General features: G+C 41.1%; 1 protein-coding gene across 1 annotated transcript; it reads right to left on the reverse strand.

The window, feature by feature from the left end:
* Nucleotides 1–3003: 3003 nt before the first annotated feature.
* LOC100556306 (zinc finger protein RFP) lies at nucleotides 3004–15482 on the reverse strand. Its single transcript, XM_062973634.1, is given in 8 exon segments — nucleotides 3004–4478; nucleotides 9185–9217; nucleotides 11361–11479; nucleotides 11836–11858; nucleotides 13368–13475; nucleotides 13477–13599; nucleotides 14192–14287; nucleotides 14842–15482. Coding segments are annotated over 8 exon segments (1425 nt in total). The 5' UTR covers nucleotides 15244–15482; the 3' UTR covers nucleotides 3004–3957.
* Between the last annotated feature and the right edge of the window lie 2556 nt (nucleotides 15483–18038).

Below are 18038 nucleotides of genomic sequence, written 5' to 3' on the forward strand. Positions count from 1 at the left end.
TTTCCAACTTCCAATTTTTGGCAAAGACTATTCTCGCTGCTGTTGTTTAAAAAGTAAATAGTTCATCCATATTTCGATCTGCAAATAATCCCAAATCAAACATACCCAATAGGTAGTATTCCGGCTTCATAGGGAAGGATTTTTAAAGAATTTTTTGGCATTCTTCATGGATATTCTTCCAAAAATCTGATGTCTTTTTGCATGTCCACCATAAATGGAAGAATGTGCCTTCATTAGTCTTGCATTTCCAACATTTGTTGTCCATATTCCAGAACATTCTTCCCAATTTTGCTGGAGTAATATACCAGCGGTGCAACATTTTCAGGTAGTTTTCTTCTAAATCTGTTGCATATGTATACTATAATTTCCTCAGCCAAATTTCTTCCCATTGATGAATTTGTATTGATCTACCAATGTTTCTCGCCCGCTTTATCATTGAATTTGTAATTTGTTCAATTTCGGTAGACCATTCAAGAAGTTTATTATATATAACTGTAATTAATTTTTTCTCAGATTTAATCAATTTCTCCTCCTCAGAAAAACCTACTTTACTGTCCATATTAAAATGCTCTTTAATTTGTAGGTATTGCAGCCAAGTAACTTCTTTATACTTTCCCTGTATTTCTACTTGCGATTTTAATTGATAAGTAGGTACTTTTCCCTTTAGCAATTCACTGTATGAAGGCCAATTGGTCCACCCAAGTAGCCTCCTTTGATTTGCTTCCAATGGTGATACCCATTTTGTTGTTTTTGTATAGAAGTATCTTTTATATCTTTCCCAAACTCTCATTAAAGCTGACCTAATGAAATGATTGCCAAATTTTTTCTCAATTTTTGTTTTCCCGTACCAAATATACGAATGCCAGCCCTTCTTAAATCGAATCCTTCTATAGTGGGTATCTTAGATTTTGTTAATTTTATCCAATCCCTTATCCAGACCAGGGAACTCGCTTGAAAATATAATTTCAGATCTAGTACTCCAAATTCTCCTCTTTTCTTAAGGTTTGTCATCACAGTATACTTTATTCTTGGTTTTATCCCCTTCCAAATAAATTTCATTATGTCCTTGTTCCATTCTGTAAAAATTTTCATGTTCCAAATAATAGGGAGATTTTGAAACAAATATATCATTTTAGGTAAAATATTCATTTTTATCGCTCCAATTCGACCCAGTAATGACAGGTTTAAATTCTTCCAGCTTTGTATTTCCTTTTGGATTTCCTTCCATTTATTTAAATAATTGTTTTGAAATAATTGATTATTCTTTGCCGTTAGCCATATTCCCAAGTATTATATTTTCGAGGATATCTTCAAACCTGCTATTTGTTCAAGTTTTTCCTGATTCTTTTTAGATATATTTTTAGTCAAAATTGTTGTTTTTTTTCTTATTAATCTTAAGACCCGCGACTTTTCCAAATTCCTTTATACTCTCAATCCATTTGTTAATGCTTGCCCTGGGATCTTCGATAATACAAATTATGTCGTCCGCAAAAGCTCTTGCTTTATATTCATGTCTATCAATTTTTAACCCTTTTAGATCTTTTTTCTCTCTAATATTTCTCATTAAAATCTCTAAAGAGAAAATAAAGATTAATGGACATCCCTGTCGAGTTCCTTTTGATATTAAAAATTCTTTCGAAAGTTGCCCACTAATCATTATTCTTGCTCATAGTTGGCTATATATTGCCTCTATTGCATTTTGAAACTGATAGCCAAAATCTAATTCTCTAAATAATAATTTTAAAAAATCCCAATTTATATTATCAAACGCTTTTTCAGCGTCTAATGAGAGTAAAGCCAATTCTTTTTGATGATAAGATTCATAGTATTCTAAAGTATCAACCATAATTCTTACATTGTCTTTTATATTTCTATTGGGGAGAAATCCAGTTTGGTCTTCGCCAATCCATTCCGCCAGAAAGTTCCTTAATCAGCCTGCTAGAATATTTGAGAATATTTTATAATCCATATTTAATAAGGATACTGGGCGATAATTTGCCACATCTTCTAAGACCCCTCCCTCTTTCTTCAACATGACTATTTCTGCTTTCTTCCATGAGTCCGGAATTTCTTTATCCATCATGGCCGCATTCATTACCTTTTTCAAAAACTGGACAGTTTCCTCTTTCATTACTTTGTAAAAGTTTGCAGTATACCCATCAGGTCCCGGCGATTTGTTCACTTTTAAATCTTTTATGGCTCTAATAATTTCATCTTCAGTTATTTCTTTATTTAGCGCTTCCCTTTGTGCATCTGTTATTTTAGGGAGATTTTGTTTACATAGAAAATCTATTACTTTCCCCTTTTCAATTTTATCTTCTGTATATACGTTTTGATAAAAGGTCTTAAAATGGTCCAGAATATCTTTATCTGTAACCATTAATTTTTCCCCCGCTTTCATTTTTGTGATAAACTGTGATTGTCTTTTTTTCCTGGTCTGTTTGGCAAGCCATTTCCCTGTTTTATTGGCATTTTCAAAATTATACTGCTTTATATATTTCATTTGTTTAGCCAATTGGTCCAACTCCAAATTGTTTCTCTTTTTCATTAGGATATCTAATCCTTTCTTGATTGTTTTAAATAGAATTAATTGATGTCCAGTTGTTCTGGGGGTTCTGGACAGATTTGTCTTTCAATATACCAGACTTAATCCATCTCTGTCAATTGAATCAATTTTTAAAGAAAAGCTATTGTTTCATGTTTTTCACAGACACACAACAGAGTTGGAAGGGCAATAGCTTTATACAAAAGCATCTTGGTATCCCTATGAATGTCCTGATCTTCAAACAATTTCCACTTTGATGTGTTGTCGGAGGCTTTCATGGCCGGGATCACAAGGTTGTTGTGTGTTTTCTGGGCTGTATGGCTATGTTCCAGAAGTATTCACTCCTGCCGTTTCGACCACATCTACGGCAGGCATCCTCAGAGGTTGTGGGCAAAACTTCAGGAAGAATACTTCTGGAACATAGCCATACAGCCTGGAAAACACACAACAATCCATTCTGCTTCATTAAAAAAACGCTGTACTCAGTGTGCATACGGTGTATTTCAGCATCAATGTTTGTTTATTTATTTATTTACAGTATTTATATTCCGCCCTTCTCACCCCGAAGGGGACTCAGGGCAGATCACATTGCCATGACATAGAACAGAGACAGAGACAAGACACAGGCACCGGGCTGGCCTCGAACTCATGACCTCTTGGTCAGAGTGATTTGTTGATTTGTTGCAGCTGGCTTTCTTTCCAGCCTGCGCCACAGCCCAGTCCTTTTGTGGAAAGGTGGCTGTCTAAGTAGAAGAAATGTTCAACCAAAACTGAGAGTGTCTTCAGCTTGACTCGGTTCCCTCAGAGAAGCAGCTGGACTTCAGGCATGAAACCTCCCCATTTCAGTTACAGGCTGTGGAGGCAGAGCTGTATATCTGACCTCTTTATATCACTATTATATATGAGGTTCCTGCTGAGTGCATCTGCTTGTGTGTTCAATTACACAGCGCTGCCCCTCAACACAAGAATTCCTCAGCAAAAACAATGAGTGACTCTGTGCCATGTGAAAACTAGAACATTTAGTGTGAAAACCAAAAGCTTCACAGGCAAATCCAACCTACATCCTTGGGTAAGGCCAAGAAAGAGGGCCTAACACACTGCCCACTTACTACTGGAATTCCAGTACCTGGAATTATTGACTAAATATGAATTTGGGTCTTTTATTCCCTCTTTGCTGTTGTCATTGTTGCCAACCTTTCCAGGAAGAATAAGTCTCTGACCGAGCCATGGACGGTGGGGAAAGCCTTTAACATTCACACTCCAGCCTCCCAGTCGGTTTTTGGCAAATATGTAAAGAGAGAGCAGAGGGATTCCACAAGGAGAGGAAAGAGAATTAACAGCCCCAGATCTACAGAGAAAAAGCTCCTCTTGTGTCTCAGATGGTGTGAGTCTTTGGACATTGTTCTCCATCCTTAGGGAGTGAGCTCAAGTTGAGCTTCTAAAGCCACAGCAAAGAATGGAAGGAGGGTCTCTCCTGAGAAAGAGGCTGGAGGGAATTCATAGATCAGGGCTGCTGAGTCTGCATCATAAAAGGCCACCCGACCCCCTTCGTAGTTTAGTGTCACTCGGACCCTCTTGGGTTTCTCACTCAGATTCAGAGTTGGGGACACACTGTTGTTGGAGTAGAACATGTATTCAATCCAACGCTTTGCCACACGCCAGATCCCAGCATCAGGGCCAACGGGAAAGGAGCCCTTTCTCTGCACAGACTTTCTGGCAACTCCCACAGACCATCTTTCCCCATTCTCCACAAGGACTTCCCAAAAATGCCTGCCTCCTCTGAATCCCTCCTGGCCCAGCACAAAAAAATGTTGATTGAATCGCTCAGGATTGTCAGGAAGATTTTGCCTTTTCTGTCTCAATGTCACACGTCTGCGATTTTCAGAGAGGATGAGCCTAGGATGGGCTGTGTCTGGATCCAGAGTCACATGTGCTGTTGGTGGCAGAAACAGATCAGGGATGGAGAAAGAAGGAAATAAAGAGGGGGGGGGGGAGAGAGAAAGGACAAACAGATGTAAATTGCTGGAGGGTTCAGCTTCCATCTTACACTCTTATAAAATGACAGAGAAATCCTCCCTCATCCCCTGAAATCAAAAAAGTTCAATGTTATGTCCCTCTCCTTCTTAAGATTAACAGTTGAATGTTTGATGATTTGAGCTCTGGATTTTGATTCTGGAGACCAGGGATTGATTCCCAGTTCAGCCATGAAACCCATGGGTATAAAGCGGGGTATAAATACACATAATAATAATAATAATAATAATAATAATAATAATAATAATAAGTCCTAGACACTTGGGAAGTGTTCGACTTGTGATTTTGTGATATGAAATCCAGCATATCTATTTTGTTTGCTGTGTCATAATAAAATAATAATAATAACAACAATAAAAATGAACAGTCACAGAAGCGACAGAAATATACAATGCCAGAAAACCGCACAGTTAATGAAATGCTATTACAACTCCGAACCTCAAAAGCGCAGCTACCAAAAAAGGATGCATCAGCTATGGAAACAAGCGTACCCTGATTCTCAGATAACAGGACCCCGACTGGCTGACCAACGAAGATTCATAATCAGAAACAAAGTGTTCAGTAAAGTTGAACTCGATGAAATCCAGAAAATCTGCAAAGCAAATTACCATCAGACCACAGCACAGACAGCAGCAGAGACTCCAGCAATACTTGCAATGGTGGAACAGATTGAACCAGAAGAAAGGGTGGAGCTTTTGCAAGAGTTTGAAGAACCAGCACTTGAAACACCTGTTGAACCACGAGGAACCTTGACAGCAAGACAACAAGAGCTCAAGGATAAGATCATGGCTCATGTTGCAGCAAATGCAATAAGAAAGCGGCTCCCAGCTCTAAAAACAGTGCCCAAGAGACACCTGGCGCCTCTAATGAAAGATGTGAATACAGTACTCTCCACTGTCCAAATAACATCAATTGAACAAACAAACCAGTTTGCCTACAGTGCAGCAGTGATAGTTACAGAAGAGCTTGGGCTCCTACAACCAAGGCAGCCCCAAAGAAAATCGACTGGAAAACCAAAGTGGAATGTCAGGCTACAGTGGAAAATCAAGAAACTTATATCAGATGCAAGTAACGTGAAAAATATGAAAGAGAAGAAACTGAAGAATGTCAAAATCAAGCAATACCTGATCCGAAAGTACTGGCTGAACACCAGAAAAATTGAAGAAGCTTTGGAAATCGTGAAAGAACAAATTACAGCGACAGCTAGAAAAATGGAAAGATATGAAGCCAGAATCATCCAGAACAGACAAAATCAATTATTTCAATCAGACCAAAGACGGTTCTACCAGAGCCTGAACCAAACAACAGACACGGTAACCATAAAGCCAGAGAAAACTGCAACAACCAAGTTTTGCAAAGAACTTTGGGAAAATAATAAGAACTACACAAAAAATGCTGGGTGGATAAAGAAGTTTGAAGGAAAATTCTCACAGAACAAAATGGAACAGATGGAAATAACAACTGAAATGATCAGCAAACGAGCGCAAAAAGTCAAAAACTGGACATCGCCTGGTAGTGATCAACTTCATGGATTTTGGCTCAAACATCTATTAGTTTACCTGGAAAATGGTCCAACAATTCAATGAGATGCTGCAGAAAGGAAGTATCAGTGAATGGCTAACAACGGGAAGAACTTACCTGATACAAAAGGATCCAGCAAAAGGAGCAGCACCAGGAAACTACAGGCCAATAACGTGTCTGCCCACTATGTTTAAACTACTGACTGGCATCATAGCTGACAGAATTCAAGACTATCTTGAAGAAAAAAACATCTTGCCAGATGAACAGAAAGGCAACAAACGGAAAAGCAGGGGCACAAAAGACCAGTTATTGATTGACAAAATGATTCTGGAGAACTGTAAGAGCCGAAAAGCGAATCTTCACATGACGTGGATTGACTACAAAAAGGCCTTTGACTCACTCCCACACAGCTGGATCATCAAGTGCCTGGATGCCATCGGGATTAGTAAAAATGTTGGCACCTTTATTGAAAACATGATGGAGCACTGGAAAACTGAACTGTTTGTTGGAAATGAAAGCTATGGACTTGTCAACATCAGAAGAGGAATTTTCCAGGGAGACTCGTTGTCCCCTCTGCTTTTCATTATTGCCATGATCCCTCTGTCAACAATCTTACAAAAAACAAATCTCGGCTACCAAACATCTAAGAAATCTCACAAAATTTCACATCTGATGTACATGGATGACCTGAAGCTGTATGGGAAAACGGAAACTGAAATCCAGTCTCCGACCAATACTGTCCGAATTTTTAGTACTGATATCAGCATGGAGTTTGGTTTGGACAAATGTTCGACGGTGACATTGAAGAAGGGAAAAATCATTGAAAGTGAGGGCATAAATATGCCTAATGGCCAAACAATAAAGTGTCACCAGCCAGAGGCCTATAAATATCTGGGCATATTATAATAATAAATAATAATAACTTTATTTTTATACCCCGCCCCATCTCCCCGGAGGGACACGGAGTGGCTTACATGGGGCCATGCCCAACATAAAATACAGCAACAACGATAAAACAGTAAAAACAATTTTCCACATAATAAGACATCAACATCAATAAAACAGTCGTAAAAATCAATGTACTATTACAGCTGGACAACATTAAGCATGAACATGTGAAGACTGTGGTCAGTAAAGAATACAAACAAAGGGTCAGAAAAATTCTCAAAAGCAAGCTCAATGGAGGCAACACTATCAAGGCCATAAACACCTGGGCCATACCTGTCATAAGATATACTGCTGGCATTATAAATTGGACACAGGCGGAACTGGACAACTTGGACAGAAAAACAAGAAAACTCATGACCATTCATCATTCACTGCACCCTCGCAGTGATGTTGACCGGCTATATCTGCCTAGAAGATCAGGGGGCAGAGGACTCTTACAAGTAAAACAAGCAGTCAAAGAAGAAGAACATGCCCTGGCAGAATATGTAAAACAAAGTGAAGAACCTGCTTTGATTGAAGTCAAAAATCAGAAACTCCTCAAAGCACAGCAGACAAAAAATCAGTACAAGAAAACCGCACTACAAACTAGAGCTGACAGCTGGCACAACAAAACATTGCATGGAAAGTTCCTTGACAAAATTGAAGGAAAAGCTGATAAGGAGAAGACCTGGCTATGGCTCGTGAATGGGACCCTGAAGAAGGAGACAGAAGGCCTGATCCTTGCAGCCCAGGAGCAAGCCATCAGAACAGGAAAAACTCAGCCGCTATCAGGACCTCAAGATTGAACTTCAGAGACTCTGGCAGAAACCAGTGCAGGTGGTCCCGGTGGTGATGGGCACACTGGGTGCTGTGCCAAAAGATCTCAGACCGCATTTGGAAACAATTGACATTGACAAAATTACAATCTGTCAACTGCAAAAGGCCACCCTACTGGGATCTGCACGCATCATCCGAAAATACATCACACAGTCCTAGACACTTGGGAAGTGTTCGACTTGTGATTTTGTGATACGAAATCCAGCATATCTATCTTGTTTGCTGTGTCATACAATAAAATAATAATAATAATAATGTTAATCAATATTACTGTGAGCAAAATGTGAGAACATTATTTTTGGGACTACACAAGCCCTTTGGCTGTGATTGTTACAGGATTTTGAACTTGGGAGACCCCAAAAACTGACATTCTAAACTCAGCTCATGAGAGGTGGTTGAAAAGGTCTTTTTACCCCCACCTGGCCTTTTATAATGATACCACACCGTTCTTTTGGTCACTAAGCACAACAGTGCTGTACAGAGATAAACCTGTTTTTAGATTTAAAAGGGGTTAATGGGTGGGGAATGCATGGTCCATGGCTTATTTTTGTGATCGGTAGACCACCCCACGGGCACTTTTTCCTTTTAAAAGTATGATTTTTTCCCCCAAGGTCCCTGGGGGTGCCAAATGCCAATACACCCCCTTAGCCTTCCACTGTTGCCCTCGGCTTAGATTGTGGGGCATAGCAAGATACAGGATTATTTCTAAGGACAATAAGAGAGGAAATTCACCAGAGAGGCCCTGCTATTCAAGAGAAAGTCTAAACCCATCTAGGGATGCATCTACACTGTTCAGTTAATACAGTTTACAACTACCATGACTCAGTGCTATGGAATCCTGGGAGTTGTGGTTTCACAAGATGTTTAGCCTTCTGCTGATGCTTCACCAAAATACAACTCCCTGGATTCCACAGCTTTAAGCCATGGCAGTTAAAATAGTGTCCACCCACATTCATTCTACAGTGTAGATGTCACCTGAGAGAAAGGGAGAGGGTTGGTTTGTTTAGTTTGCTTGGCTTTGCGGAAGCATGGTTAAGGCTGAGTAAAGAGATTCAGGAGAGTCTGAAAAGAAAAATAAATAGAGCTAACTCAAGCCTGATTTCTGCCTAGAAACCAAGACGAGTAAACAAAGATGATTGTAATTTGAACCAGAATGATGCATTAGTTTCAGAGTTGGACTAGGAGGGCTCTTGGAGACCAGGGTGCGAATCCTGCCTCTGCAATGGAAAGCCCTTGGGTGGCCTTGGGCAAGTCCCGCTCTCTCAGCCTCAGAGGGAAGGCCATGGCAAAACCCCTCTGAAGAAAATCCTTTTTGTTTACCTTTTTGCTGCTGAAGTCCAGATTCCAGAGAGTCTAAAGAGAGAAAAGAAAGAGAGAGACTGATCAGGACATGGTGACTCTCAGAATTCAAGAGGAAACAACTCAAGACTGCCGAGATCCTTCACGCAAGAGATGAAGAGTAACTTCACCTGCACCCAGTTATGCCTCATTTGGGGATGGTGGCATTGGTTGTCCATTGACACGCAATGTATGGCCAGGCATGGAATACAGTCAATGCATCCTGTGCCGCAATGTGCAGTCTCCATAGCAGTGTGTCAGCGGAAACATTTCATACATGGACAAAGGTGACTGAGTGGAAGGGGCCGCTCATCCCTAGTTCACACTGGAAGGAGACAAAGGACGGGTTGCGGGAAAGACACCTCTTCCTCCTTCATCGCTTAGATATGTCTCAATGGAGGAATAATGAAGGCTGCTATATAGAAATGCCAGTCAACTCTCAGACTGAGATTAAGACCAATAGATTTCATTATTCGTGGACTGAGTACAATGCTCTGTCTAGGAATCACCAGGCTCTCCGGTATGACTCAATGGTCAGCTACTTCCAATTAGTCATCCTACAGAGGACATCCATCCTGACCACTTGAGTCAGTTTCAGACTGTAATTGGAAACTACACACAAAATTCTGGAATCAATTTGAGACCCAAGCAGCAGGTGACAAATACACATGGAGAGCTTTCTTTCACACACTTTAATGGGAGTTTCTTGTTTAGCCACCACGGTTGGAAGCTCACTTCAAACTGCACTACATGGTCAGTGTAGATGGGAGCAAAGTCACACTAGAGGACCTAGAAATTCCTACAGAGAACACCTCTCTGGGGATCTCTAGGCCTCCAGCATGACACCATGGCCAATGTCCGATAGAGGTTGGCCACAGAGTCGCACTGGACAGATGGACTGAATGGTCTGGCTCCGGTGGACACAAAGGGATTAATCTTAACACACAATAAGGTTCTTTCAGGTGTTGGTTGGTCAACAGACTTCTCCCCAGGTCACATTAGAAAAGGAATATCACTGGCTCCCTGCAACAGAAGGATTGGACTCAAGTCCCAAATAGATTACTGTAAGGTGGTCTACATGGGGCTGAATTCAAGGTGCTTAACATGACATTTAGGGTGGATCTACACTGCCATATAATCCAGATTATCAAAGGAGATAGTCCACATTATCTATTTTGAACTGGATTATATGAGTCTACACTGCCAATAATCCAGTTCAAAGAAGAAAAACTGAATTTTGTATGGCAATGTAGATGTAGTGTCCTTAAAAGGATTGTGATCTTAAAGGAGCCCCTCTCCCTATATACATATGTCTATCTGAGTATTAGGCTCACACTAATTTTATTTGAGTCAAAATAAAATGTGTCCAGTCCATTTCTTAAAACCTTCAGGACCTTATTATAAAATATTTATATACATGGTTTCAGGTGGTTTTAACTTTCTTTACCTGTTTCCCCCTTGTTGACCTATTTATTTTAATCTGTTTAATACAACCCAAAACAATTAAAAAAAATTAATACAGCTATACGGATTTTATTAGTACACTGGCCAGAAATCTCATGGTATATCTGGTGTGTGTGTATGTTCCAATGTGCATATATTTATTTGGTAAAGTACATGAACAGGTTTTGAATGGGCAGAGAATTCTATATACAGTAGAGTCTCACTTATCCAAGCTAAACGGGCCGGCAGAAGCTTGGATAAGCGAATATCTTGGATAATAAGGAGGGATTAAGGAAAAGCCCATTAAACATCAAATTAGGTTATGATTTTACAAATTAAGCACCAAAACTTCATGTTATATAACAAATTTGACAGAAAAAGTAGTTCAATACGCAGTAATGTTATGTTGTAATTACTGTATTTACAAATTTAGCACCAAAATATCACGATATATTGAAAACATTGACTACAAAAATGGCTTGGATTAGCCAGAGGCTTGGATAAGCAAGGCTTGGATGAGTGAGACTCTACTGTATTTCATTTTGTTTCAGAACTGAAATTTTAATCTACACATGAAATAAAAAATTAAAGAACAATAGAACAGAATAGATATTTTAAAAAATGGCTGTTTCTTCACCTTAACCTTCCCAATGCTTTTCCCCTTTCAGAGCAATGTTACACCTCCCTGAAAATCCTTGCAGACAATCATCCTTACCTCTGAATTGCTTCATGACACCCTCCAGAAAGGGATTTATATCACAGAAGTCCCATATCTTCCATTTCAGGGCAGGAGGAAAAGCCACAGGGGTCTCAAATTTCTCCCTTTCCTTACAACTGCAGGAAAGAGAAAAATATCACAGGGTGCATGTTCTATCGAATTAATGCTGTTTGACAATGCTTTGAATGTTATGGCTTGATGCCTGGAATTGTCATTTTACAAGGTCTTTTGCTTTCTCTGCAAAAGAGTGCTGATGCCTTACCCAACTACAACTCCTGTGATTCCATAGCACTGAGTCATTCCAGTTAAACTGCTATAATTCCATGGTGTAGAGATGTACCCACAAGATCACAGAGTTGGAAGGGGCCTCATGGACCACCAGGTCCACCACTGAACCCCAGACACCAATTTCTGCAAAAGGAGAGGGATGCGCTTCACATGCAAATCCAAGCTTTATGGGAGATTAACTTACCCCTGTAAGAAGCTTCTGATATCCTGTAAAGAAGGGGAAAAAGAATTCAGGACAAGCATTTGAATGGAGATTATGTGCATATTTCCGAAAATATAGTGTTTCCAGCTAACTGTAAGTCATCCTTCTGCAAAGAGAGGTAGATTTACATAAAGGGGCATCTACTTCAGTGCCATGGTTTTGCAAAAGCCTTTTGGTAGAGCCACCTAAATACTGTTAAACGGAAGCCTTCAGGAAACTGGATTACTTCAAGGCCACGCACTTCACAAATACATGATGAAGGCAATGTTGGTGTGGTTCGGGGTCCCAGGCTGAGGTGAGTTCCAGCTTCACTTCACTTCACTTCACTTCACTTTATTTCTTAATTAGTCGCTCTCCACCAGAGTGCTCGAAGCGACTTACAATTTAAAATATCATTCCACAATATAAAAACATTCAACATAAAAACATTCAACAGTGATTATTTGGCAAATTAGATCTGATTTACTTAAATGCACAACCAAACAGCTAAGGCCCTGGTGCTGGATGGCAACTGGGACCAGAGTTGGATCTCAAGATTGCATTTCATGGACCTCCTATTACACTTCTTTATTCAATTTTAATTTTTTGTGCAGTTGAGTAATTCTTTCATTTTAAAAAGACAAACATAACAACCATATACCCCAAGTCTTTCATTAAATACAGCACTTTATCTATCTACCTCAACCATTGGATTTACAATATACATTCCAAGCACTTTAGCCCAGTTTGCTTTCATTTAATTCCTGTTTGTTTCTTAAACTGTGTTTTACTACGCTCTTGTTACTATTTTACTGTTTTACCAAGTTTACTGTGTATAATTGTGTTTTTACTTTGTTGCATTTTTACCTGATGATGATATGTGTTAATGTATGTATTTTACCTTGTTCTGGTTTGGTTCCAAGTTGGTCGCCCCGAGTCCCTTCAGGGAGATGGAGGCGGGATACTATCTATCTATCTATCTATCTATCTATCTATCTATCTATCTATACACACACACACACACACACACACACACACATATATATATATATACATATACATATATATGGAAAACAGACAGTTTGCTTCCAGCTTCTCAATTACCAGGTCCCTACTGGTAATTTTTAGGGCTAAAGACCAGTGCCACTCACTTCCATCATCATGAAGTGCCTTGAAGGTCTGGTCAGTAGGCATATAATTTCTTGACTGCCACACACATTGGGCAAACATCAGTTTGGATACAAAGCTAACAGATTGACAGAGGATGCCATTGCCATTACGCTACATGCTGCTCTGACCCACCTGGAATGACGGGGGAACTAAGTGAGGATGCTTTTTGCAGACTTCAGTTCTGCGTTCAACACAATCCTCCTACATAGACTGGGGTTTAAACTTATGAATCTTGGACTGTCATATTCGGTCCATTCCTGAATTATGGATATCTTGTCTGGACATTCCTAATTTGTGTACAATGAACCATGAGAAAGCTGAGGTGTCCCTGTCTCAGCCCCCCATGGGGACAAAATGGGCCTTACCTGGAGGAGTTCACTTGCCGGCTGCTGATGCTTCTCCTCCATCTCTTGGATGAGTTTCGAGAGAGAGGAGAGTTCTTCAGAGAGTCTGGCCAGATGTTCCCCCCCCTTTGGCTGAAATCTCCTTCTCCACCTCTTCCATTTTTGCCAGCAGATTCCTCTATTGTTTGTCTAGAAACTGGTGCATGAGTCTGAATGCAGCCACAGTCTTATCCTTTTCTCTCCAGGTTCTCTCCTATAATAAAGGAAAGGAGAAACAGGAGAGAGAGGCAGAAAGAAACCCACTGGACTGAATTCTCCTCATTTCCTTGGAAAGAAACTTGTGTCCCTTCCAGAGCCGGTCCAACAATGAGGCGAATTAAGCGGTCGTTTCGGGCGCAAAACATACGGGGGCACAGTCAAGACTGCTTTTTCTGTTGATTTGTTGTAAAACATGATGTTTTGGTGCTTAATTTGTAAAATCGTAATGTAATTTGATGTTTAATAGGCTTTTCCTTAATCCCTCTTTATTATCCAACATTTTCACTTATCCAACGCTTTTATTTTTCAGTGATTGGTTTGGGGGGGGGGGGGTTGCCAAAATTTTGTTCGCCTACACTTGAAAAATACCTACCGTAGGGCTGGCTCTGGTCCCTTCATATAGATATCGATATGCAATTCAAAAAAAGTTTTATGAAGACTTGAATAGGCTTGGATCAATATTGTCTGAAAGCTATTAGGACTTTCGAAATGGTAGATATTTTTGACAAAGCATTTCCTTCCCTGTTTCTACAGAGTCTCACTCAAAAGGTTCTTACTTTCCATTTTCTGGTAGGAATGCCACTTACAAGCAAATCCTGGCTTTCCCGTGTTGCATCTGCTTTGAAGGCCAGAATTTTCTCTCTCTCCTTCTTCAGAGTCTCCAGAAAATTCCAAATGCAATCCTGAAGAGGAAGACAAAGGACTTGGTCACTACTTTTGTTCAAGGTTTACAGTTTTTATAATAAATGGTATTATACAACGCTTAGCAATGCCAAGTGCCCAAATGGAAAAAAGGAGGCTGGATTCTTTAACTCGTCTCCTAAAGGCATATATAGTAAATTCAGGCCCACGGGCCGAATCCAGCCCTCCGTGTGTTTTTCTGTGGCTGTCCTGATGCTGGAATACAACTCCTGACTTCCTCATCATTAGACACCATGACAAGTGCCAATGGGAGTTGTGGTACAGTAACATCGGGAAGACTGCAGTTTGTTCTGTTTAGTCAGGATAGTGGGGTGTGAATTGAGATACAAGGATTGTGGATATAATGCCTGATGTTAATATGATGTCCTTCAACCTTTCCCAAACCTCAGAGCCACAAATGCTTTTGGATTGCAATTCCCAGTATCCTCAGTCTGGCATGGTGGAAAATATTGACCTGCTAACCACAGACCTGTATTGTGGGGTGGAGTTACACCCACAACACCTTATTAGGAGTCCCTATTTTACCCCCTCTTACCTTGTACTCCTTTGATGCCTCATCCAGAGGGATCACTTTGTGATATTTGTGCTCCTTTCCCTTGTCGCACACCACACAGATGGGGGCTTTGTGGTTCTTGCAGAAGAGCTTCAGGGGCTCCTGATGCCTCTGGCAGACCCTCCCCTTCTCTTCCGCCTTCTGTCTCCCCAGTTCCTTGGCTATTTCCACCAGGTTCGCCAGCTGCCAATTCCGCTTGATGTCCCTTTCCTGCACTTCCTCCCTGCATTGTGGGCAGGAGGCCTCCTCCTCCCACCATTGATCCAGGCAGGATTGGCAGAAATTGTGCCCACAGGAGATTATCACAGGCTCCTCGAAATACTCCAAGCAGATGGGACAGGCCAGTTCCTCACAGAGCTTCTTCGCAGGGTCTCCAGAGGCCATGGCTGCCGATGCTGCTCTGCTGTGAAGACAGGACAGAGCTAATGCCTTAACTTTCGTTTCTCAGACTTCCTCTTCCTGGAAAGCAGCCGATGACTCCACCTCGGCCCAACCTCTGATGATGCAACCTTTGAGCTCTTTAATGCCTCTACCTTTGGGAAACTGAACAAGAGACCCTTCCCTTTCTCTGTCTGGGCACCATGCAACTTGTTCTCTAACTCCCTTGCTTAAAAATGCTTCTTTGACTACTGGTGTATTTCCGGGCACAATTCAAAGGCCTTGTTGTGATACCCCTAAGGCATCCTCGTAGCCTGAGGATGATGGTTCTCCAGGTGTATTGTCTTGGCGGTGGGTGCGTAGGTGGCTGTGGAGACCTATTCTTGACCAGCATGTTCTTCTGGTTTGAGGACATGTTTCCAGACGGAAGGTGGTCCAGGTCAGGGTTGGCTTGATGCATCTTTCTCTTGGCACGTTTCTCCCTTAAGCCCTCCATTCGTGCCTTTTCAGATTCTGCAGCACTGCTGGTCACAGTTGACCTCCAGTTAGAGTGCTCAAGGGCCACGGCTTCCCAGTTCTTAGTGTCTAGACCAGTTTTTAAGGTTGGCTTTAAGCCCATCTTTACATCTCTTTTCCTATCCACCAACATTACGTTTCCTGTTCTTGAGTTGGGAATAGAGCAACTGGTTTGGGAGACAGTGATCTGGCATTTGGACAATGTGGCCAGTCCAGCAGAGTTGATGGCAAAGGAGCATCGCTTCAATGCTGGTAGCACTATGATCCCACTTTAAAATGAAATCCACAAATATAGGGGATATAGGATGGGTGACGCCAGTCTTGGAAACAATCCACGTGAAAGAGATCTAAGAGTCTTTGTAGACCACAAACTGAAAATGACCCAATAATGTGATGCAGCAGCTACAAAAGCCAATGTAATTCTAGGCTGCATCAGTAGGAGTCTAGTGTCTAGTTCAAGGGAAGTCATAGTCCCACTTTATTCTGCTTTGGTCAGACCTCACCTGGAATCAGACTGTGTCCAGTTCTGTGACCCATAATTCTAGAAGGATAGGAAGAAGCTGGAACATGTCCAGAGAAGGGTGACCAAATGGTCAAAGGGTTGGAAGCCAAGCCCTAGGAAGAGAGGCTGAGGGACTGAAGTATATTTAAGAGAAAAGGTTAAGAGAGGGCACAATAGCTATATTGAAATTTTGAAAGAATTGCATATTAAAGAGGGGGCAGCTTCTTTTCTGCTGCTATAGAGCCTCAGGCAAGATAATTCCATCTAAACATTAGGAAGATCTTATTGCTGGCAGTGGAAAATGCTGCTGCCTAGGAGAGTGGTGGAATCTCCTTCAGTGGAGATTTTTAAGCAGAGGTTAAATGGACATCTGTTGGGAATGTTTTGATTGTGTTGGGAGTGCTTTGATTCTGCATGGCAGAAAGGACTTGTATTGGATGTCTCTTGGGGTCTAATCCTTTGTTCAAACCTCTGGTTTCCTGTGGGAAGTCCACTCTGATGTTGCTTAGCCACATTTGAAAGTGAAAACATCACTCGGCTTGTCATTTTCATTTTTCATCAGAAGATGGCAGCAGGTAGGAGGAAAAGAATGGCAGATGAAATGGTATATGTATACATCTTTGATAACAAAAGACTGAACACTTGGCTCATCTTTTTCTTCCTGGAGCTGTACTGAGATGGAGGTCTAGTTTCAAGAAGTGTGTGGGGCAGTGTTTAGATTAAGAGCAACTGGCACAACATGGTGCAGTGGTTGGAATGTTGAACTTGGATTCTGGGAGACCAAAACCAAGTTTAATTCCCGCCAAACTCCACCTGTATTCAAAGTTGGCCATGTTGTATGCCAGGTTTGTCCCAGATCAGTTGCTGTTTGTGTCACAGTGCTCTCTGGATGTGGGTGAACTACAACTCCCCAAAATCAAGGTCAATTTTCCCCCAGACCCTGCCAGAATTCAAATTTGGCCATGTTGGGCCTGTGTGCCAAGTTTGGTACAGATCTGTTGTTTGTGTCCACGGTGCTCTCTGGATGTGGATGAACTACAACTCCCCAAAATCAAGGTCATCCCCCCTCCCCCAAACTCTGGGAGGTAAACCATTCCTTCTGCCAATCAACCCCTTTCACTCTGTCTTGGAAGTACGTAATCCTCACCACCACTTGCCATTTACACATTTCAACAGAAGGTGGCAACAGTGTTCAAATCTTGTGCTCAGACATTCAGATCTACAGTGTTCCTTAATAGTCACACTCTGTCAGCCTTATAGGTTGTTCATGAGAATAAAATTGCCAGGGAAATTGCATGCTAGTGTTGCTATATATCATCCTCTTGGATCTACTGGATACACTGGCTTTCATTATTTGATAAAATTTCAATTTCATTTTGGATGGCATATTCGCAATTAATACAATCTGCATAGGTGATTGTTGTTGTTATGATTATGCTTATTTTCTCTCTAGTAGGAGATCACAAGTTAAAGCCATGAATATTGATGGCCAACTTTGTAAATCTCCCCTTCACCTTAGGGAGGCAGAGAACCTGGTCAAAATATGCACTACTATAAAATCTCAGGCAATGCTATGGGACTACTTCAGTGTGACATGACATAAAGTCGTAACATGCTTTTATTTAGGCCTCGGTTTATTGCCTATATGTCTGGCAGAGAAAGCTATGGCACACCAAGAGGGAAAAAGAACGAAAGCTGGAAAGCGTCCAGAGGAGGGCGACTAAAATGATTAAGGGTCTGGAGAACAAGCCCTATGAGGAGCGGCTTAAAGAGCTTGGCATGT

This window comes from Anolis carolinensis, chromosome 2 (genome assembly GCF_035594765.1).
Source record: "Anolis carolinensis isolate JA03-04 chromosome 2, rAnoCar3.1.pri, whole genome shotgun sequence".
In the NCBI taxonomy this organism is placed as follows: Eukaryota; Metazoa; Chordata; class Lepidosauria; order Squamata; family Dactyloidae; genus Anolis; species Anolis carolinensis.